Genomic DNA, 22,973 nt, shown 5'->3' with positions numbered 1-22,973 from the left:
GCTTTAACTCTCAATGATGGAAAGGCAGCATCAGGGTCTTCCTAGTAAGGACTCTGCTCCTATGCAGAAATAGCCATCATATCACAAAGGATAAAGCCGTGCTTCTCTTTGGGTGTATGACAGCTATTAATCATATTTTCAGAAAAATTCTCATACCAACTTGCATACAGTATTGTAAAACTCCACAGGTGATGCTATAAATCTGTCCTTATATTTCTAAAGTTCCCTTAATGCTGAGTTTCCTTCTCTTTATTTTGAATTTGGTGAGTGAATATGGGGAATGGACCATGTAACTAGTAATAGTCCCTGTCACCTGCCTTGCCTCTTCAGAGGTGTCTGTTGCCTTCTACTTCCCCTTCAGATGCACAAATGTCCTCTGGAATGTGTGTGCCTTTTTAGAGGGAAACGTTGCTTGGTTTTGTTTTACTAAATTAGACTTCCCCAAGACTATACATGATAGCAAACCTGAATCGAAATTTAGTAAAACAAAACCTATCATGTATAGTCTTGGGGAAGTCTAAATTGGTAAAATATTTTGGAGATAAACTTAGCAATACATATGAAAAACTACTATGTATCTTCATTACTTTTTTTTATTTTATTTCTTTGAGACAAGATCTCACTATAATTCAGGCTAGTCTCAGTCTCACAGAGATCATCTGCCCATCCTCTTGAGTGCTGGGATTACAGGTGTAAACTACTACATCCAGTTTTTCTTTTTCTTTTTCTTTCTTAATTTGAAGTAATTTAACTTAAATAAAAGTGGCAGGCATAGCACAAATAATTTGTTTTCCTGTTTTATTTGAAAGATAGTTGCAGTTCTGGGATACCATAGGCCTAAACATTTCAGACATTCTTCCTCCATGGCAGTAATGGGCTTTCAGAGTGAGAAAATTCGTAGGCCTGGCTCATCTGTCACTATTTGGCCCTTGATGCCAAAGGGTCTCGTTGAGGATGGTACACTGCATTCACTGTCCTGTCCATTGAGCCTCCTTTATTCTAAAATAGCCTCTTGGTCTCTCCTGGACTTCCAGGACCTTGATGCTTCGGGAGACTTAGAGGCAGTTATGTTTTAACAGCTCCTTCAGTCTGGGCTTCTTGTGATTGGGTGATTCTCCTTAAGACATGCATTTGGAAGGAGTGTCATAGCTAATGCTGAGCTTTCTTTTTTCTGAGTCCTGCTAGATGGTTCACAGTGACGCTCACAGTATTAGTGATGTTGCCTTGAATGACTTCCGGGACGCTGCTGTCAGATGTGTCCACTGCTTGGCAGATTGTGCAGACTGCGCAGATCCTCTGCTGTTTGCTGTTTGTTTTGCTGCTGGGATTGAACCTAGGGCCTCACCTTGCTAGGCAAACACCACCTCCGAGCTGTAGCCTCAATCTTCTTACTTTTTTTTTTTTTTTTTTTTTTTGAGTTGGCATCTAAGTTGCCTAGGTTGCCTTTGAACCCACCTTGGAGCCCAGATTGGCCTTAACCTTGATTCTCTTGCTTGGTTTCTGCAGTAGGATTGTAAGACTTTGCTACCAAACCTGACTGTAAGGATTTGTAGGAGTCGAACCAGGAATTTGCACATGCTGCTTTAAGATTATGTAATTATCATGTTTCTCACCAAACTTTGGTTCAGTTATTTTCACAGGTAATTCTCATAGCTAAATTACTGCAATGTCAGTTGCCAAATGATGATTTTCTAGAAGTCATTTCTTCTGCTTCCCTTAGTTGTCATTCCACTGTATTGAAAACTTCTCCCCACTGTTTATTCATCAACTTACTTATATCAGTATGAATTTGTGGATTACTGTTTATACAGTGAGCTATTGCAATTGCTGTTATTCTATTGAGGCTTATATTGTCTTTGATTTGGTCGAGGAGAGTACCCTAGAGCTGATCTGGGGCCCTCTTGCTATGTTCTTATCATTCTTTATTTCCTAATTTCTGCAAGCAGGATTTTCAAGGCTTGCCTCCTCTTTCCCATGCCAGGTCTAGAATGACCTAGAGTGCATGCATCCTGGTTCCTTTTAGTGAAGAATGTACTTGAAAGTCAAGGCCTGGACTCAGTCTTTGTCACTAGGGTGTCACCTAGACCCTTTCAGTGAAAATGCCAGAATATATACCCCTACATATTCACACAAACATATACACATAACATTTATGCATTGCTATACCTACATAGCTGTAGATATAGGAAACTGAATTCATACTGCTTTTTCCAGTGCCAGTTGAATACTACAGGGTTTATTCTAGATTTCTTTTCCTTAACTGTAAACCTTCTTCAATTGTGCAGCACCTAGGCCCATTATCTTCAACATATTTACCTATTGGACCAATCCCTTCATGTATAAACAGTCCCAGTTCAGTGTAGCCTTTTGCCCTGTCCCATCCTTCATAGATGCCCACCTTGCTCAACCCCACCAATGGCTTTAAAGAATTAGGCTAGGCAGTTAATGAGAACAAGAACAAAGGAATCAGGCCAGCAAGATGGGTTGGTTCAGTGGGTTAAAGGTACTTGCCTCTAAACCTGACAACCTGAGTTTGATTCCTGGGACCCACACAGTGGAAGAGGACCAACTTCGCAAGTTGTCCTCTGGTCCACATGTCCCTCTCTCGCCACCAACACACAATAAATAAATGTTAAAAAAAAAAAATTTCAAGGACAAAGGGATCTATGTACCCATGAACAGTAAAATTTGTTAAGGCATTCTTTGGAATAGCCAAGAAATACAAACAATTTAATTTAGAAATTCAATTAGAGAAAAGGTAAATTTACAGTCTATATAGTACACTAATTGTGTAGCCATTAAAAGTGATGTCTAGGGTGTATATTGATATGGAAAAACACTCACTTTGTAATTTTAAAGAAGTCAGCCTACAGCCCACCACTATAGCATACTATTTCTTTAAGTGAATACACATATGAGGGAAAAATATAACAAAAATATGTAGAAAAATAGTGTTGGTAACTATATTGTAGCTCTGTCTGTATTCACTGTGTTTAAGGCTTTCTATGTTGCATGGGTTTGATTGCTACATTTACAAATGAGAAGTGTCATCTAAAGCGACAGTTAAAGCTGGAGTTGACATTACAGATGAATGTCAGGGGGACTGATTGAAAGCACAAGCAGATAGCAGCTATTCTGTGTACAATGATCTAAATTATGCTTTAAATGATTGCAGATGCTCTGCTCTGCCATGACGATGAGCTGGAGGGGCGGAGGATCGCCTTCATTCTGTACCTGGTTCCTTCCTGGGACAGGAGCTTGGGGGGCACCCTGGACCTTTACAACACTGATGGTAAAATGCACATTTACTACCTTCAGTAGCCACTCCTGAATTCCAGCCAGTAGCCTCAGGATCACCAGTCTGACATATAATGTGTCAAAGGAGATAGAAACCATGTATTCAGCTGGGTGGTAGTGGTGCATGCCTTTAATCCCACTCAGCACTTGGGAGGCAGAGGCAGGTAGATCCCTGTGAGTTCGAGGCCAGCCTGGTCTACAAAGCAAGTTCCAGGACAGTCAGAGCTGTTACACAGAGAAACCTTATCTCGAAAAAAAACAAACAAAATTCCAAAAGAACAAAAGAAAAAAGAAACCATGTATTTGGCACAGTGACTACCACAGGTAGAATTAATGCTAGCCCTAACAACCACCTCTTGAAGTTATATTTCAAATACTTGTTCAGAGACAAAGCTGATTAAGATGAGAAGGAGATCTTGTTCTGTGTCCTGACCATGGAAGGGCAAAAGGCATACCAAGCTACCTGTGCCTGTGAGTCCGCCATCCGCAGCCTGTCTGACAAGGGTTCGGTTTGTTTGAGTGACTCACCACAGGTTGACGCTAGGAAAATGAGAAGTTCATCCACTCTCATCAATAACAGCTGGACAGTGTGGTGGAAGCATGTCACCTAGAGACTAGTGAGTCACACAGGTAGAAGGGAGTATTTGAGAACGTCAGGAGCTGGATGAGGCAGCCTGCAAGTGGTAATACTAATGAACCCATTTATGGATATCTTCTCTCCTGATGCAGAACACTTCCAGCCAAAGCAGATTGTCAAGTCTCTTACCCCTTCGTGGAACAAACTGGTTTTCTTTGAAGTATCTCCAGTATCCTTCCACCAGGTAAATATTGTAAGACAAGTCTATAGTGCACTAAGGACCAAGATCTTGTTTTCTATCACCCACTGTCTAAGTATGTCCACTTCCTGCTGGACTGTCTCACGCGGTTGTTTTCATGCCTAGCTTGATGGATTCTCAAGTTAATGTGTCTTAGCTAGTGTCTTCATTTGTCATCCTTTGAGTTGATGTGCTCCTGGTCTTGATCTTGCAGGTATCTGAAGTTCTGTCTGAAGAAACATCACGTTTATCTATAAGTGGCTGGTTTCATGGTCCTTCGTTAGCCAGGCCTCCCACCTACTTTGAGCCCCCAATTCCTCGACACCCTCACATCCCACAAGACGTAAGCATAAATTACTGGGATTCTTATCTTATGTACTATAGCATATTAGTTGTTTTTCTGATTTTACTCTTGTGAGGACCATGCGAGCTGACACGTATTTTGCAGTACTAGAAATTAAATCAAGGGGCTTGCATATGCTAACAAAATGTTCTACCAATGAACTTTATACCCAACCTGTTTTTCTGATCTTAAAGTTAGATCTTGCCAATGCTGAAACTGGACTTTGAACTTCCATTTTTCTTAGATAAATTTTGATAATGTTTTCTCCGAGTTTTCTAGTACTTTGGGCTTGATAGGAGGAACATAAAAAGTGAAGACTGGAATGACAAGAAGCTGTAGATATTAATGGATCTCGTGTATCTGCTGCTTTTTTGTAAGCATGAGATTTTATATGAGTGGATCAACCCTGCTTATCTGGAGATGGATTATCAAATGCAAATTCAAGAAGAATTTGAGGAAAGGTCTGAAATTCTCCTGAAGGAGTTTCTTAAGGTATGCCACCATAGCCTGTTTTATATGTGTTGTTGACGTATCATCTTGCTAAAACTGATCAAGACTGTTTTCCTTCCTAGCTCAGATGTTTATGTGTCTCTTCTGTTGTTGTTTGTTTTATTACTCTTTTTGGAGGGCCCACCACCCAGCTCCCAAACAAATCGCATATAGAGGCTTAGTCTTACTTATGAATGCCCAGCTTTAGCTTGACTTGTTTCTTGCCTGCTTTCCTTAACTTATCCTGTCTACCTTTTACTTCTGGGCTTCTCCTGTTATCTCACTTCTGATTCTTACTCTTACTCAGTGGCTGGTTGTGTAGACGGGTGGCTGGTCCCTGGTGTCCTCCTCCTTCTCTGGCTGCTAGATCTCTGTCTTCCCAGATTTGTCCCTCTCTATAGTCTCTCTGCCTGCCAGCCCTGCTTATCCTTTCTCCTTTCTGCCTTGCTGTTGGCCAGTTCTTTCTTAGACCATCAGGTGTTTTAGATAGGCACAGTAACACAGCTTCACAGAGTTAACCAAATACAACATAACATAAACAAAAGTAACACACCTTGAAATAATATTCTACAACACTCTTCAAATCAAATGCACAAATTATAATAAGCATTGCTGTTGGGTGTGTGTGTGACATCCCTAGGACTCTATGGACTTTTTTTTTTTTTTTTTGGAGAACCCTGTATAACAGCCCTAACTATCCTGGAACTTGCTCTGTAGACCAGGCTGGCCCCGAACTCACAGAGATCTGCCTGCCTCTGCTTCACAAGTGCGGGGATTAAAGGCGTGCGCCACCACCACCTGGCTCTATGGACCTTTTTAAGGTTTAGATTTCATTTTATTTACATGTATGTATGCATACATGTATGTTGGTACTCAAGGAGGCCAGAAGAGGGCATCAGATGCCCTGGAACTGAAGCTACAGGTCCTCTGTAATAAACACTTTTAACCACTGAACCTGCCCAGGACTATAATGCCCCCCCCACACACACACACCGAAGCTTCTTCCCTAAAAGGGATTTGGTACCTAGTTTGTTTTCTTTCTATTCATTTGATGAATATGGTCTTTGCTCATTTTTAATAGATACATTGCTACTTATAGTGATCTAATAGTGAATGTTTGACCATGATGAGGCAACTTGAGTGGAAGGAGCTGAAGTCAGAAATCATGTCCTACTCAGGTTTCCCTAAGCTGAGCAAGTGAGCACACTAGGTATTTATTGTCTTATTGGTTGCACTGGGATGATACCTGCCTGGGCTTTCTTGCAGGGTTGTAAGAGCTGTGTGAGATAACAGTCCCAAGAGCTCTTCCTCCATGAAAAAGCTGGAGGGTTATGTCAACTGACTCTCAGAATTTTACAGTTGACCTTGAATATTACAGAATTTAAGAGGCATTATACTGTTATAGACATAATAACATCTAACAACTGTCTGTAACTCCATTTCCAGGGTACCCAACGCCCTCTTTTGACCCCCATGGGCAATGCACAGATGCATAGACATGCAGGAAAAACACACACACACACACACACACACACACACACACACACACACATATATATAGTATTTTTTTAAATTAAAGCTTCTTGTGAATATATTTCAATAGAAAGTTTCTATATTATATTTGACTATTCAAAATTTGAAAGCTTATTAAATGAGGGGACAAGCTGCATCATATTAACACTAGCTAATACAGTTTAACTTTTCCTCATCACAGCCTAAGAATCCAAGAGTTAGTGTCACTAGGAATTTGAGATTTAGCATTTAGCCACTTAACATACACTATATAACCACTAGGAGCCGGAGAAATGGTTCAGTGAGTAAGACCATCTGTTTCACAAGTGTGAGGATCTGAGCTTAGATCTCATGATCTCTGAGCGCCCATGTGTTCATGTGTTTGTTTATTTCTGGGGCCAGAGACAAGAGACTGGAATTGCTGGCTACCAACCTAGTGGGAGAGGGCTGGGAACCACATGCTCCAGGTTCAGTGAGGGATCCTGTCTGCAAGAGGTCCTTCTCTAGTCTCCACACACATATGCTTGGGTGCATGCTCTCATGTGCATACACTCACATACATCACACATACATACAAAAATTCTTTTTCTTTCTTTTTTTTTTGAGGCGGGTTTCTCTGTGGAACAGCCCTGGCTGTCCTGGAACCTGAAGCTCGCTTTATATACCAGGCTGGCCTCGAACTCACAGAGATCTACCAGCCTTTGCCTCTCCAGTGCTGGGATTAAAGGTGTGTGCCACCATCACTTTGCTTAAAAATTCTTTAATAATAAATTTACAAGCACTTAATGGAGTAGCCCAATGGCACTTAGCTCTCTTAGCTAAAACTGCCCCATAGTTCCTGTATGAAAGAGGAAATATTCAAATGGACCCCTTAGGAGTCAGCCAGCTGATATTCTGCAGAGCTGCTTCTCCTGCCAGAAGAGGGAGGGATTGCAGGAAGAATTGCTAACTTCTTTGTTTATTTTCCAGCCTGAGAAATTTGCAAAGGTCTGTGAAGCCTTGGAGAAAGGAGGTGTGGAATGGAATAGCCGTGGTCCCCCAAACAAAAGGTAGAGGTCCCCATCACAGATGGTTCCATCTGTATTCAGCACCTCCCTTTCATCTGCATGAGTCATCTCCAGTAGGACACTTGCCCTTAACGTTGAGTTCCCCAGGACATGCTGCAGCGGGTCCTAGCAGTCTCACCAGTCTCCTAAGTCGTGCCATCATTTCGGGAGAAAGGTTCAAAGCTACTGACCAGCTTTGATTGCATGGGTGAGCTCACATGGGGGGCTGAGGAGCTCACCATTGCTGCTTTTCAGGTTCTATGAGAAAGCGGAAGAAAGCAACCTCCCCAAGATACTGAAGGAGTGCATGGGCTTGTTCCGCTCCGAGGCACTGTTCTTGCTGCTCTCCAACTTCACCGGCCTGAAACTCCACTTCCTGGCCCCGTCAGAAGAAGATGAGATTGAGGACAAAGGAGAGGGAGAAGCAGCCTGTGCTGCTGATGGCACGGAAGAAGGGACTAGCCAAAGCCCCTCAGGGCCCGAGAATAAACAGGCAGCTCTTGGCAGCCACAGTCAGGAGAGTGGTGAACAGACAGACCTGGAACCACAGGAAGATGAAGCAAAGAAAGGTAAGCTAGTGTTAGGACTCACCTTTATTTTTACCTGAAACCATTCACATTCCAGTGATTTATCCTTGCGCATGTAACAGATCCTTGCTGAACAGTGTCTCCACATCAGGAGCAGGAGAACAGAGCCAAGGTAGCTCTCCTGGATGCTGAGTTCTTCTAGGAGATGGCAGAGGTCACATCTATACCCAGGAAACAAAGGAGCCTCAAACTGTGCTACAGGCTCACACAGCATGCTGTGTTTACTTCCAGCGAAGCACTCCTCTCACCACTGCTGTTGTTCCTGCCTTAAGAAGTGTACTAGCTGTCCTCTTCCCGAAAATGTTCATCCTGCATTTCTCCTTCTTATTCAGATCTGAGCAGTGTCACTTCTCAGAGAAGCTTCTGTACCACACTCACACACGAAACTGCTCAGTCCTAGTCAATCCTTGTCACATGACCTCATTACAATGTAGTGTACATACTGCTACAGTCTCTTAATGCATATGTGCATCAATCCTGTTGTGTCTGGAGGAGTCACTTAGAACCATTATTTTTGTATGTTTGGAGTCATCCATCCCCTTTGGCTCTTAACAATGATCCCATCTTCTCTTCTGCATAGCTCCATGGGCCCTGAGGGGAGGGTTTGATGAGGACATCCCACTTAGGACTGAGTGTTCCAAAATCTCTTAGTCTCTCCATATTTTCCATATGTGGGTCTCTGTGTTAATTCTCATCTACTACAAGCAGAAGCTTCTCTGATGATGGCTGAGCGAGGCACTGATCTATGGGTATAGCAGAACAATAGTATTTGGTTTTCCCTTAGGCCTATCCAGTCTCTGGTTTGGGGCTACCCATGCAAGTCAGACATGGGTTCCATCTCATGGAGTGGGCCTTGAAACCAACCAGAGTGGTGGGTTACTCCACAGTGCTGTGCCACTATTGCATCAGCATGGCTTGTGGGCAGGTCACCCTTATAAATCACAGAGTTTGTGGCTGGGTTGATGGTTACCTTTTCTCCTCTGATAACATGTGGGGAACCTTCCAGTACCATGAACACTAATCAGTACGGGTGAAGCCTCTAGTTAGGCACCAGCTTGATTTCTCCATGTTCAGTGAGATATATAAGCGCTGTCTTCAGTGATAGGGCCTTACCATCAGTTTCTGGAGAGTGATCAGTAGTCTTGGCAATAGTGTGAGATGTTTGGGGGCTTCCATGGAGATGCTTTTGGCAACAACTCGACTAGATGTAACCCATTCCTGGCACTGGAAGTTTCACTTGGTGGCAAAAGATGTCTAGTTGGGGCATTGTCTTCCCCATTTTTTGGTGACTCCATTTCTGTTTCTTGCATGTTTGTATCTGTCTTAGGACACTCCTACAGTAGTAGGTTTCCTTGTGACCCCTCAGCTGGCCCTTAGTGTTAGTTGTCCCTCTCTGTATTCCATTCGGAGAGACTCCCCTCCTCGCTAGCCCCTTACTCTATACCTACTCTCTGTGGTTACGGATTGTAGCGTCCAGTGCTTGAAAACTAATATCCATCTTGGGTTCTAGGTTACCCCACCCAGGATGGTTTTTTTTTCCTAGCTCTATCCATTTACCCACAAATTTCATATTTTTAACAGCTGAATAATATTCCATTGTATAAATGCACCACATTTTCATTATCCATTGGTTAATGGGCATCTTGACTATTCCCAATTTCTGGCAATTAGAAACAGAACAGCAATGAACATGGATAAGCACGTATCTCTGTAGTAGGATGTAGAGTCCTTTGGGTATGTGCCCAAGAGTAGTGGGGATCTTAAGGTAGATCTGTTCCCAGTTTCCTGAGGAACTGCTACACTGATTTCCATGGTGGCTTTACAAGTTTGCACTCCCCTTCCAATGAATAAGTGTTTCCCTTTCCCCACATCCTCGCCAGAGCTATCATTTCTTTTCTTTTTTTTTTTTTTTTTTTTTTTGGTTTTTCAAGACAGGGTTTCTCTGTGTAGCTTTGCGCCTCTCCTGGAACTCGCTTTGGAGACCAGGCTGGCCTCGAACTCACAGAGATCCGCCTGCCTCTGCCTCCCGAGTGCTGGGATTAAAGGCGTGCGCCACCACCGCCCGGCATCATTTCTTTTCTTAATCTTGGCGATTCTGACTGGTGTAAGATGAAATCTCAAAGTAGTTTTGATTTGCAGTCCCCTGATGACTAAGGATGTTGAACATTTCTTTAAGTGTTTCTCAGCCATTTGTGTTTCATCCTTTGAGAACTCTTGGCTTAGTTCTGTACCCCAGTTTTAAATTGGCTTATTTGTTTTTCTTGTTGTCCAGATGTTGTTTTTGTTTGTTTTTTGGGTTTTTTTTTTTTTAGTTCTTAGTATATTTTCAATATTAACCCTTTATTAGAATGTGTAATTGGTAATATCTTTTCCCATTCTGTGGCCTGTCACTTTGCCCAGATGACAGCATCCTTTGCCATACAGAAGCTTCTCAGTTTCATGAGGCCCCATTTATAAATTGTTGATCTTAGTGCCTGTGCTGAGTGTACTGTTCAGGAAGTCTTTTTCTGTGTCAATGAGTTCAATCTTACTCCCCATTTCCTCTTCTCTCAGATTCAGAGTATCTGAACTTGGGTTGAGGACCTTGACCATTTGGACTTGAGTTTTATGCGGAGTGATAAATATGGATCTATCTGCATTCTTCTACATGCAGCCATCTAGTTTGACCAGCACCATTTGTTGATGATGCTGTCTTTTCCATGTGTGTATTTATGACTTCTGTGACAAAAATCAGGTGTCCATAGGTTTGTGAACTTATGTCTGGGTCTTCAGTTCAATTCCATTGATCAACGTGTCTGTTTTTATTACTAATACCAGGCTGTTTTTTATCACTATAGCTCTGTAGTACAATTTGAAATCAGAGATAGTGATACCTGCAGCAGTTCTCTTACCATTCAGGATTATTATAGCTATCCTGGGTTTTTTTTTTTTTTTTGGTTTTTTTTTTTTTTTTTTTTTTTTTGTGTGTGTGTGTGTGTGTGTGTGTGTGTGTGTGTGTGTGTGTGTGTGTATGAACCTGAAAATTGTCCTTTCAATTTTTGCGAAGAATTGTGTTGGAATTGTAATGGGGATTATGTTGAATCTGTAGATAGCTTTTGGTAGGATGGCCATTTTCACTATATTAATCCTACTGATCCAGGAGACTAGGAGGTCTTTCCATCTTCTGATATCTTCAGTTTCTTTCTTCAATGTCTTAAAGTTTTTATTATACAAGTCTTTCACTTCCTTGGTTAGAGTTACCCCAAGATACTTTTAAGGCTATTGTGAACGGTAGTTTCTCTGATTTTTTTTTCTCGGTCTGTTTGTCATTTGTATATAGCGGGCTACTGATTTTTTTGTATCAATTTTGTATCCTGCTACTTTGCTGAAGGTGTCTATCAGCTGCAGTAGTTTCTTGGTGGAATTTTTCAGGTTGTTTATATACAGTGGTATCTGCAAATAAAGACCCTTGGACTTCTCTTCTATTTGTATGCCCTTGATCTCCTTCAGCTGTCTTACTGCTCTAGCTAAGACTCCAAATACTGTATTGACTAGATATGGAAAGAGTGGACAGCCTTGTCTTGTTCTTGATTTTAGTGGAAATGCTTCAAGTTTCTCTATTTAGGTTGATGTTGGTTGTGGGCTTGCTGTAAATTGCTTTTGTTATGTTGAGGTATGTCCCTTGTATCTCTTGTCTCTCCAGGACTTTTACTATAAAGGGATGTTGGAGTTTGTCCAAAGGTCCTTTCTGCATCTAATGAGATGATCATGTGGTTTTTGTCTTTCAGTCTGTTTATATGGTAGATTACATTTATGAATTTACTTATATTGAACTATCCCTGCATCTCTGAGATGAAACCTACTTGATCATGGTAGATAATCTTTTTCATGTATTCTTGGATCTGGTTTGCAATTACTTTACTGAAAATTTTTGCATCTCTAATCAGAAGGGATTTTCTTTCTGTTGGGTCTTTGTGTGGCTTGGGTGTCAGGGTAATTGTGGCTTCCTAAAAAGAATTAGGCAGCCAGGTGTGGTGACACATGCCTTTCAGCCCAGCACTCAGGAGGCAGAGGCAGGCCTATCTCTGAGTGTGAGGCCAGCCTGGTCTACAAAGCAAGGTCTAAGACAGCCAGGGCTACACAGAAAAATCCTGTTTTTTAAAAAAAAGAACTAAGCAATGTTTCTTCACCTTCTATCTTGTGGAATAATTTGAGGACTGTTCTTCACTGAAGGTTTGGTAGAATTCTACACTAAATCCATCTGGGCCTGAGCCTTCTTTGATTGGGAGACTTATATTTACTGCTTCTATTTTAGGGGTCGTGGGTCTGTTTAAATTGCTTCTATGTTCTTGATTTAGCTTTGGCAGGTCATATATATCAAGATATTTATCCATTTCTTCTAGGTTTTCCAGTGTGGTGGAAAACAGATTTTTTTTTTTTTTTAATATTTATTTATTATGTATACAGTGTTCTGCCTGCATGCGTCCCTGCAGGACAGAAGAGGGCACCAGATCTCATTACAGCTTGTGAGCCACCATGTGGTTGCTGGGAATTGAACCTGGGTCCTTTGGAAGAACAGCCAGTGCTCTTAACTGCTGAGCCATCTCTCCAGCCCCAGATTATTTTTAAAGTATGTCTTTATGATTTTCTGGATTACCTTGGTGTCTGTTGTGATGCCCCCCCTTTTCATCTCTAATTTTATTAATCTGGATCCTCTCTCTCCATCTTTTAGATAATTTGGCCACAGTTTTTTTGTTTTGTTTGTTTTTTCTTAAAGAATCAATTCTTTGTTTCATTGGTTCTTTGTATTATTTTTGCAGTTGTTTGTTTCTATTTTGTTGATTTCAGCCCTGAATTTCTTTTTAATTTTAAATTATTTCTTTAATTTTTTTTTAAAAAATTATTTCTTGCAGTCCACTTTTTTAGGGTGTTAGTTCTTCTTTTTGTTCTAAAACCTTCAGGTGTTTTGCTAATTTGCTAATATGAGATTCTTCCTTTTTTCTTTTCTTTCTTTCTTTTTTTTTTTTTTTTATGTAGACACTTGACACTATGGACTTACCTCTTAGAACTGCCTTCATTGTGTTCCATAGGGTTAGCTAATTTGTGTTTTCATTTTCATTCAGTTCTAAAAATTAAAGTTTTTAATTTCAATTTCCTTCTTCTTTTCTATCTTGACCCATTTTTCATTCAGTAGTGAGTTGTTCGGTTTCCATGTGTTTGTATGTTCTCTGTTGTCGATACCCAGTTTTCATCCATGATGGTCAGATGGGATGCAGGGGTTATTTCAGATAAATCTTGAGACTTACTTTGTTTCCACATATGCAGTCAGCTCCGAGCTGCTACAAAGGTATATTCTCTTATGTTTGGGTGAAATGTTTGGTAAATATCTGCTCGGTCCATTTCACTTGTAACGTTAACGCCAGCATTTCTCTGTTTAGATTTTGTCTGGATGACCTGTCTATTGGTGAGAGTGGGGTATTGAAGTCTCCCACTATCACTGTGTGAGAGTCAGTATGGGATTTTACCTGGGTTTTTTTTTGTTTTTGTTTTTTTTTTAGTGAACTTGGGTGCCCTTGTGTTTGTTGCATAAATGTTTAAGATTCCAGTACCCTCTTTGTGGATCTTCCATTTGATGACTTTCTAGTGTCCTTTCCCATCCGTACTGATTAGTTTTGGTTTGAAATCTCTTTTGTCAGATGCTAAAATGGCTATACCTGCTTTCTTCTTGAATCCATTTGCTTAGAATACCTTTTTCTGCCCTTTTACCCTAAGGTGATGTCCATCCTTGGTGGTGTAGTGTTTCTTGGATGCAGCAGAAGGGTGTGTCGTGTTTTCCCATTCATTTTGTTTGTCTATGTCTTTTTACTGGGGAATTGAGACCAATGATATTAAGATTTACCCATGAGCAGAATTAATTTACTGATTCCTGTTGTTTGTTTGTTTGTTTGTTTGTTTGTTATGATATGAGGATTGACTCCTTTGATTGACTGGTCTGGGCTTGTTTATTCCATGTGTGGTTAACCTCTTCAGACTGAAGTTTTCCTTCTGGTGCCTTCTGTGCTAGGTAGATACTACTTAAATTTAGTTTTATTGTGGAATATTTTACTTTATCCATCTATGGTAATTGATAGTTTTGCTGGGTATAGTAATCTGGGCTGGCGTCTGTGGTCTCTAAGAGTTTGTAGAATATCCATTCAGGCCCTTCTGGCTTTTAGAGTCTTCATTGACAAGTCAGGTGTTACTCGAATGGGTCTGCCCTTATATGTTGCTTTGTCTTTCTCTTGAAATTTTTTAGGGTTTTTTTTTTGTTGTTTAATTTTTTTTTTTTAGATTCAACATTTTCCTTGAAGTATCTGTTTCTTCTACCTTGTTTTCAGGGCCTGAGAGATTCTCTATTCCATTTCTTGTACTCTTGGTGAGGCTTATCTCTGATGTTTTTGTTTGACTTCCTAAATTTTCATTTCCAGTTTTTCTCCCCCCCCCCACCCCCCTCGGAAGCTGAGGACCGAACCCAGAGCCACCACTGAGCTAAGTTCCCAACCCCCATTTCCAGTTTTTCAGATTGAGTTTTCTTAAATTTTTGGTTGTGAGCCTAGCCTTTAATGGCTGAGTCATCTCTCCAGCCCAAGATTGGTTTTTCTTTAGTGATTCTATTTCAACTTTCATATCTTGAACTGTTTTCATTATTTCTTTCCATGGTTTCTTTGTGTTTTCTCAGACTTCATTAAAATATTTATTCATATTCTCTTGAGTTTTCTCTTGAAGGTCCTTGAACATATTCATATTGCTGTCTTGAAGTCCTTGTCTTGTGTTTCAGCTGTCTTGTCTCTCTCAGGGCCTCCTGTAGTAGGGTTACTGGGTTCTGGTGCAGGCATTTTGTCCTGGCTCTCCATGTTTATCTTTTTGTGCTGGTGTCTAGGCACCTGGAGTTATGATGGTTGACATCATTCTAGGTGCTGCTGTCTGTTTTGTCTTTGTTGGGTGGGTGTTCCATTCCTTGGCTTCTGTTGCCCTCTCTGGATCTTAGGAAAGTGGTGTGGCTATGGATTCCCTGGTAGAGGGTGCTTAGGAGAAAAGGCTGAGAGGAACTATGGGAAAGAGCTAGGGCATGCTCTGCACACTAAGAGGCAGGGTCCCCAGGGAGTTGGAGGTGTGGTGGAGGAGGGGCTTTTGCAAGCAGGCTGCTGCAGGGTTTGAGGGTAAGAATGGAAAGATTGTAAAGGCGGGCAAGGAAGATAGTGGAACAGGTGTGGCCCCGAGGTTCCTGGGAGATGTTTCTAGGTATCTGCAGCTGATAAAGGATTGGAGATAGGCTAAAAGGGAAAGCTGACTGGATCGGCAGGAAAGAGCTAAGCTGGGTTCTGACTTAAGTGAGGTCCTCAGAGAATGGGGTGGGGGGCAGGGGAGCCCTTGCAGGCATGCTACTGGAGGGCTTCAGATGAGATCATAATAGAGACCAGAAAGGAGAGAGAGACTGAAAGTCAACATCCCCCCAACTAAATAATAAGACCTGATAACTGCTGACTGTCACAAGACTTTGTGGTGGGCCTGCAGGCCAGCTGAAGGATTGTGGGAATGGTTCCCACATGGTGTCCTGTCATCCCTAATCAGCACTCTCTTGCAGTCCTGCATTTGTATCAAAGTTGTACAAAATCTGCTGGGCGTCCTTTTGTGTTTTCTTAGAATCAGGTGTTCCCATGTGCCAGGGGGAGCTGAGGCACTGGAAGACTGGTCACTACACTTTAGTCCACGACAACAGCAAGACTGAATTTGCCTTGGACCTGTTTCTCTACTGTGGCTGTGAAGGTAGGAAGGAGCAAGGCAAAGAGTTGTCTCCTTAGTTCAGGCAGGCTCTCCAGGGGGACTCTCTTCAGCTGATCCAACTCCTAAGTACTTTTCTGTGGCCATGCTCTCACAGTTCTAAAGGATGTTGGGGGTCATGACTTTCAGTGTCCCCAAAATCAGATTTATATCTGGGTGTGGAAAGGTAGACCATACCTTATTTTTTCCCCTAAATCTCCAGCACAACCATGGAGTCTATAATTTTTTAATATAATTGCCCTTCCAGTATATCTAACATTTAATTCCTTTAATTTTCTTATTCAATGTTACTTAGTAAGCCTGTGTTCCCAAGTTCAGCTGTCTGGGAAATGAGGCGTGTAAAGGAAAGGGAGTCCACAACGGCAGATGCTGGACACCAATACAGAAGTCCCAGAGCCCTTGCTGTTCAGCATGCAGTGCGCTTGCAGTGTGAGCTCAGTGCTGTTTGTCTTTCCCTTGTCAGGCTGGGAGCCAGAGTATGGCGGCTTTACTTCCTACATCGCCAAAGGTGAAGATGAAGAGGTAGGTGACTCCCTTCTCCCAGCAAGTTCTCCTTTCTAGCTCGTGAAAAAGTTCTGTTCTTAAGACACCTGATGATTTATTTACTTAATGGTTTTCATTTTGTTTTTGGTTTTGTTTTTGAGGCAGGGTCTGACTATATGGCCCAGGCTGTCCTAGAACTCACTAGCTCACCCAGGCTGGCTTCATACTTTCCACAACAATATGCCTGCCTCCACCAAGTAAGTGCTGAGATTACAGGTGTGAGCCACCATGGCTGGCAAGAAATACAGAATTTATTACCTCAGCCAGTGTTTTTAGCTGGGATAAATCCACATTGGCCTGCCTTGTGGCTCTAATTTTAAAAAAAAAATACTCAGCTTGCAGTAAAGCTTTGAAAGGAAAATCACCAAGTATTGTACCTTACTGACAACCTATGAGTTAAGAGACTCATGCCCACTCATCTTTCTAGATAGTTGGGGAAAAATGCATTAGGCAAAACCTCTTCTGAGTGTTGCTAGTGAGGCAGAGCCTGTTGGAAAATGTCTTGAGAGAGAAAAGCTCATCTCCTAATGAAGGAGCTTTAAAAGGCTGCCTCATCCCCAGCTTAAATCCTTGCCATGGAAACTACCTGTGGTGAATCGTTGCAGAGCTGAGAATGAGCTCTGCATTCTGATGTGTCTCATGTTTCCTGTTTCAGCTGCTCATAGTGAATCCAGAAAACAATTCTCTGGCATTGGTCTACAGAGATAGAGAAACTCTGAAATTTGTGAAGCACATTAACCACCGAAGCCTAGAGCAACAGAAAACCTTCCCAAACAGAAGTGGTTTCTGGGACTTTGCATTCGTCTATTATGAGTAACAGGATTGGGCAAAGCCAACAGCATTCATCAGTGCTGGGAAACCTGGGGTCTTCTTGGAGTGCAGGAAAGAAAGCATGCAGACTAACAGGGTCCTCCAACAGGCTATCTTCACTGGCTGTGCTGCTGCATACCTGTAATGCAGCCTTGGGGGGCAGAGAAAGGAGGACCTCCAGTTCAAGGTCAGTATGGTCTATACAGTGAGACCCCAAAACAAAACAAATCTTGGTTGTCCCATTTATGGAATTCATGATTGTCCTCAACCTAGACATCGGCCACCAGCTATGTACTTATCCCTTGGTTGTTTCGTTTTGTTTTTTAAGTTCCCGCCCCCATAGAACCTCCTTTGGTTCTATGGTGACTGCCTCAGCAACTTCTAACTTTGGTGATTTTTTTTTTAATTGTGGTAAAATATATATAACATAAAATTTAGCAGGATAACTTTTTTATTTTTTGGTTTGAGGTTTTTTGTTTTGTTTTGTTTTGTTTTCTTTTGACAGGGTTTTACTATATAGCCCAGGCTAGCTCTTAACTACTGATCCTTCCACCCCAACCTCCAAGTGCTGGAATTATAGGCATGAGCTACCAGGGCCACCAGTTCTTGTATGTATGTATATACATCTGTGGAACTGAGCACACTGACAGTGCTCCAGAGCATCCATCACTGCCATCCGTATCCAAATGTTTTCTGTCTCCCCAAAGTGTAATTCCGTGCCCTTTGAATAGTCAGTCTCACTGGCTACTGCCTCTTCTCTATTAATTTGACTCTGCCTCTTAAGTGAATCAAACAGTATTTATCCCTTTATACTTGGCTTGTTTCACTTAGCACAGAGCCCTCAAGGTTTATCAGCGTTCCCAGTGACTTCTTTTTCACTCATATGTGGTTGTAGAAATGTGTGTAACCCTGTTCATGTTGAGCCTGAGCTCTGTGGCCCACTTTCAGTCATTACACTGCTCCCCACTGTGGGCTGAGTTCCACCCTGACTCTCAGGTTGTAGACTCGGATGGGTAGTGGGGCTTGGGAAAGATGTGGCTGAAAACTAGCTTAGCCCTGGGAATTATGTGGCTGAGAAAGAGGACAGGCTGCTTACTGCCCCACTTATTTACTCTCAAGTGTCTACTGCAGCGGATCGCGACCCTTTCACAGAGGTCACATATCAGATATCCTGCATATCACATATTTACATTACAATTTGTAACAGTAGCAAAATTACAGTTATGAAGTAGCAACGAAAATAACTTCATGGTTGGGGGTTGCCACAACATGAGGACTGTGTTAAGGGGTTACAGCACTAGGAAGGTTGAGAAGCACTGGTCTACTGCCTTCCAGACCTGGAGCTGTGACTTCTGTGAGTCTAGCCTCGCAGTGACTGTTCCTACATGCTGCCGGGCCAGGTGTAGCTTGTTGCCTTTTCCTTCCCTTTGAAAGGCTAGCTCTAAGAGGCTGAGTCAGAATTACAAGAAGCCTTCATTTCCTTCCATTCTTTCTCCTGCTCTGCTCCATGGGGCTGTGACACAGCTCTTCCCACTGCGGGGTACGCACGATGGCTGCCAGATGTTCTCGCCCCACCCCACCCGGTGTCTGTTTGCTGCTTTCTCCATTTCTGACTATCCTTGCAGGTTCAGTGTGGACTTTACTTATTAATAGGAAAAGCACTGGACCTTTAAATTTCTCCTTCACACTTCTCTTTCATGTCTTAAAACTCCATCCAAATACCATCTTATTGGGATTATATTGCTAGCAATCCATGGAGTCTGCTTAATGATCAAAGGAATTTATTTGGGGGTTAACTCACAAGACAGAATAGAGGAATTTGTCGCAGGATCCTGGAAGGGTGAGGCACGGTCCAATGCTGTTCTCTGAAGAACTTTGCCCTGGTCCGTCCCAGCATCCAAAACCATGAGGTAGTGAAGAGAGAGCCAAGTACATGCATCCCAGGTCTTAAGGGTAACACACAGACACACACACACACACACACACAGCGGCCATGCCCCAGAGGCATGTACCTCAAGGTCATAGGCAGGTGTACCAGTTACCTGCCACCTCACTAGGGGCGGTGCTTCAGGGCATGGCTCAAACAGCTCCCACTACATCATCTGTCTTTTACATTGATGGGCTTCAGTTTGTTTTCTTTGCCCCATTGAGTAAAACACATTTAACACTCATAGCTTAATGGATACTTATAAGTTTTAGGTGTTCTGATATTAATCATAAAACAAAGTAATTTTTAAATAATGAGATGAGAATATCCAGACAACTTTATTGGACCAGGAGGTGGAGGCAAGAACATCAAGAAGTCAAGACTATCCTCAGCTACACAGTGAGTTCAAGGCCAATCTGGGCAATAGTAGACTTTATCTCAAAAACAAAGAGCTGGGAGTGGTGGCCCATGTCTTTATCCCAGCACTTGGGAGGCAGAGGCAGGCAGATCTCTGAGTTTGAGGCTAGCCTGGTCTACAGAGTGAGTTCCTGGACAGCTAGGGCTACATAGCAAGTCCTGTTTCAAAAAAACAAAACCAAAGACTATCCAGATCTAGTTTCTCAGGCCAGAGGTGATAGGCATTATCCATGTATACTGTGTTGGACTCCACAGCATTATAAACCACATCATGCTCAAGCAGGACTATGAATACTTTGTTGCTACAGGTTAATTCTGAAGCTTACCCTTTCTGAATTGCTCCAGACTAAAGGCAGGCGCTCTCTCTGTCCCCCCCTCCCCCAAATCTCTGTCTCTGTCCGAGGTGCTGGGACTCAGACCCAGAGCTTGCTATATACATACCTCCAGTCATTCTTGTTTTTGTTTTTTCCTGAACTGGGTACTCAACTCTGCAGGCCAGGCTGACCTTAAACTCAAGGTCCTCCTGCCTCAGGCTCCTACATGGCAGGATTACAGTGCTATACTACTACATCCAACTCCTTAGTTTTTGGTGTGTTCTCATGAGTGGGGGCAGAAAGAATGAGTTTAGATAACATTTTGTCAGTGGATTAACTCCAGGAAGACCCAGGGAAAAGTGCTAGATAATGAAAGCATTCTGGGAGCCAAAGCATGTATCTCTTAGCATTATTCAATACCACCCAGCTTTTCCTGTTCTGGAGACCTGTGGCTGAATCTTAAACTCTCACTTCATCCTCATATGCTTATGGTCTGTCAGCACAACAGGACCTTTACAAGACTGAGTTGAAATGCCTGAACAGAAAGAATCCTGAAGGGTCCCTCTGTCTTTGCAGAGCCTCCTGGCCTGCAAGAACACTAGGACCTGCAGGTTGCTTCTTTTCATTTGTCACGTGCCACGTTATTGATGTGGTAAGACCCTAAGTCTACAGTGGAGCTGAAAGATTCCTATACTCCAAATCGTGCATGGTCATGGTGATGAACAGGCCACCTGTGCTGCTGCTGCATGAGAGGACAGCGCATGCAGCTGTGCACGGAACGGTTGATAGCAGGCCGCCCCTGTGTGTGCCCACCACACACTAGCTGCTCAGGGTGCACTGCTGTTAAGGCGCTAACTCCCACGTGGCTTCAGGCAGGGCCTTCAGGGGTATTCCAGAGGAAGGCATGGCTCTGGGGGCTGACGTTTCTGTGGGCATTACTTCCCCTAAAGACCACAGTAGAACAAGGGAAAGGCAGTGATGATGATGATGCCAATCCTAAGTGTGAGGGCCTGAGCCAGTATGCGTGTGTCTTAGTTTTTAACAAAAATTTCAGAAAGTTTTTAAAAAAATTTGAAAATAACTTGAAGGAAATATTTTTGTACAGTTATACAATGTGAAGTGTTGTTATAAGTCAAAGTTATAAAAATTATAGTTTAAAATAAAGAAGTTCTATTACGTAAACTAAGGCTATTGAATATAGAGTATTTTTAACATGTACACGTTGGAAGCCTGAAAGCTTCCGCCTTGTTTGTTCAAGTACACAGTCGTATTTGCACAATGAACTTGCTCACCTCATGAACTCTGCTCCATTCTTGATCCTAACTGATTGCTGCTTTGGGCAGAGGGCAAAAGAGGAATGTGGACTCTTAGCACCTCCTCTTGATCAAAGCTATGCTGTTTTTGTGTGACAATGGCATGTCTCTTTTAGTTCTTAATAGTGAGCCTCTAATTCCTTTTATTTTGCTTTCTTATTTATTGGTGTTTTGAGAAGGGTCTCTTTGTATACCCTATCCCCCAACTGCTAATATTACAGAAGTACACCTCTGTGTCCAGCTGTGAACTTCCAGTTCTTGTAACTCCTTTTCCTCAAGGTGGACTTCCCTCCAAAGATAACCGCTTTCTATCTTTTCAGATTATATAAATATGCATGTTCATTGTTGAGAAATTCAAACTATGTTGAAAAACACAATAGTCAGCTGCAGTCTCGTCCTGTGAAACCAGAGTGTGTCAATGTGTCCACCCTGCACTGTTAGGAAGCATGGCTCTTCTTTGTCCTCTCTTCCCTTTCTTCTGGGGCAGAGACAAATACTAGGTCCTGGGGCAGCCTTGCAGGCAGGGCTCCGAACGAGTGATAAAGGCCACCACTCCATACAAGAATGAAAGAGTTGCCTGAGTGGTTCCTTAAGCAAGTCTCTCAGGTCCTTATGAATGAAAAGCTGCAGCCAGTGATGCCTTTGGAGATCTGTATTCCAGCTAATGCTACCCCAACTGACAGACCACCTTGAAATTTGTTTTTCCTTAATATAAATTTGTTTACACACACCTTTGGATGATTAAAAATTTGAATGTCTGTATTTTTGTTTTTCCCCACAAAATAAAGATGTTTTGTGCATTTCTGTTATGGTGGTAATTTATAATCAACAACAAGGACCAGTATCTTTTATTTTTAATGAAAAAGTAAATACTTCATTTCAAATTTTAAAATTCACTTACAATTTCAATGGGGAAGGAGATAAACTCATACACTAACTTTATATAAGAACAAGCTAAACTCTGACAGCCTGGTATTTTAAGGTATTCACACTATTGCATACAAATCAGCAACTGTACTACAGATGTCAAAAGAAAGGAGATCGACTGTCAGATGGAACACCTGCCTTTCGTTATAAGTCACCACGGTTTTCATTCTTAGCAGCCTGGACTCACCAGGATGAGACTGGGAGCAAATTGGCCTGGATTTCTAGACATAAACCTCTTCAGGAGCTTCCTTCCTCGGTCTTGCTCTCCTATGAAGGAGCAGTCCCCACCCGCATGATTCTGAAGAGTGTGTTGATATTGTTGCTTCGAATGGCATCCCGACAAGCATTGATCACCTGGTTCTTCGGCTTTCCAACTGTGTAAAAAAAAAATCTAGTCAGTGCGTCCCAAAAGGGAAGTTAAAAGTTAAGCCAGGCATAGTGGCTCATACCTTTCATCCTGAGAGCTATGATTCATCTCTGCAGACTTGCTTTGATTCTGGCTTGAGATGATCTCAGTTCTCTAAATTCTGTCTTTTCTAGGAGGTAACAAGTTAGTAACTCGTGTAACTCTTTTCTACCTTGGTTTTATGCTGTTTTCAAACTGTCCTTTAATTTCTTTCTTTCTTTTTTTCTTCCCCAGTTGAGACAGGGTCTCACTATGTAGCTCTGGCTGTCCTGGAACTCGATCTGTAGACCAGGCTGGCCTCGAACTCACAGAGATCCACCTGCCTCTGCCTCCTGAGTGCTGGGATTAAAGGTGTGCACCACTACTGCCCGGCTTGGCTCCTATTTTTGACTTTTAAGAAATACATTGTAATCAATATGAGAGCCCC

At 42.2% G+C, this 22,973-nt stretch overlaps 2 protein-coding genes across 3 annotated transcripts in view; one reads left to right on the top strand and one right to left on the bottom strand.

Moving 5' to 3' along the window:
- The window catches only part of Ogfod1 (2-oxoglutarate and iron dependent oxygenase domain containing 1), a 33,818-nt gene extending 11,805 nt beyond the window's left edge, over positions 1–22,013 (top strand). For both annotated transcript variants that reach the window (XM_052728773.1, XM_052728774.1), the window contains 9 exons: positions 3,176–3,292; positions 4,027–4,118; positions 4,327–4,455; positions 4,834–4,947; positions 7,426–7,505; positions 7,758–8,071; positions 15,752–15,874; positions 16,353–16,411; positions 17,088–22,013. In XM_052728773.1, coding sequence (XP_052584733.1) covers positions 3,176–3,292; positions 4,027–4,118; positions 4,327–4,455; positions 4,834–4,947; positions 7,426–7,505; positions 7,758–8,071; positions 15,752–15,874; positions 16,353–16,411; positions 17,088–17,249 — 1,190 coding nt within the window. In that variant the 3' untranslated portion in view covers positions 17,250–22,013. The remainder of the gene's footprint in view (positions 1–3,175; positions 3,293–4,026; positions 4,119–4,326; positions 4,456–4,833; positions 4,948–7,425; positions 7,506–7,757; positions 8,072–15,751; positions 15,875–16,352; positions 16,412–17,087) is intronic.
- A 37-nt stretch (positions 22,014–22,050) lies between these two features.
- Positions 22,051–22,973, bottom strand: part of Bbs2 (Bardet-Biedl syndrome 2) — a 40,596-nt gene continuing 39,673 nt past the window's right edge. The window contains exon 17 of the mRNA XM_052728772.1: positions 22,051–22,514. Coding sequence (XP_052584732.1) covers positions 22,408–22,514 — 107 coding nt within the window. The 3' untranslated portion in view covers positions 22,051–22,407. The remainder of the gene's footprint in view (positions 22,515–22,973) is intronic.

The sequence above is a fragment of the Peromyscus californicus genome, unplaced genomic scaffold, assembly GCF_007827085.1.
Source record: "Peromyscus californicus insignis strain IS unplaced genomic scaffold, ASM782708v3 Scaffold_8__1_contigs__length_139910024, whole genome shotgun sequence".
In the NCBI taxonomy this organism is placed as follows: domain Eukaryota; kingdom Metazoa; phylum Chordata; class Mammalia; order Rodentia; family Cricetidae; genus Peromyscus; species Peromyscus californicus.
This window is presented reverse-complemented; position numbering and strand designations above follow the sequence as displayed.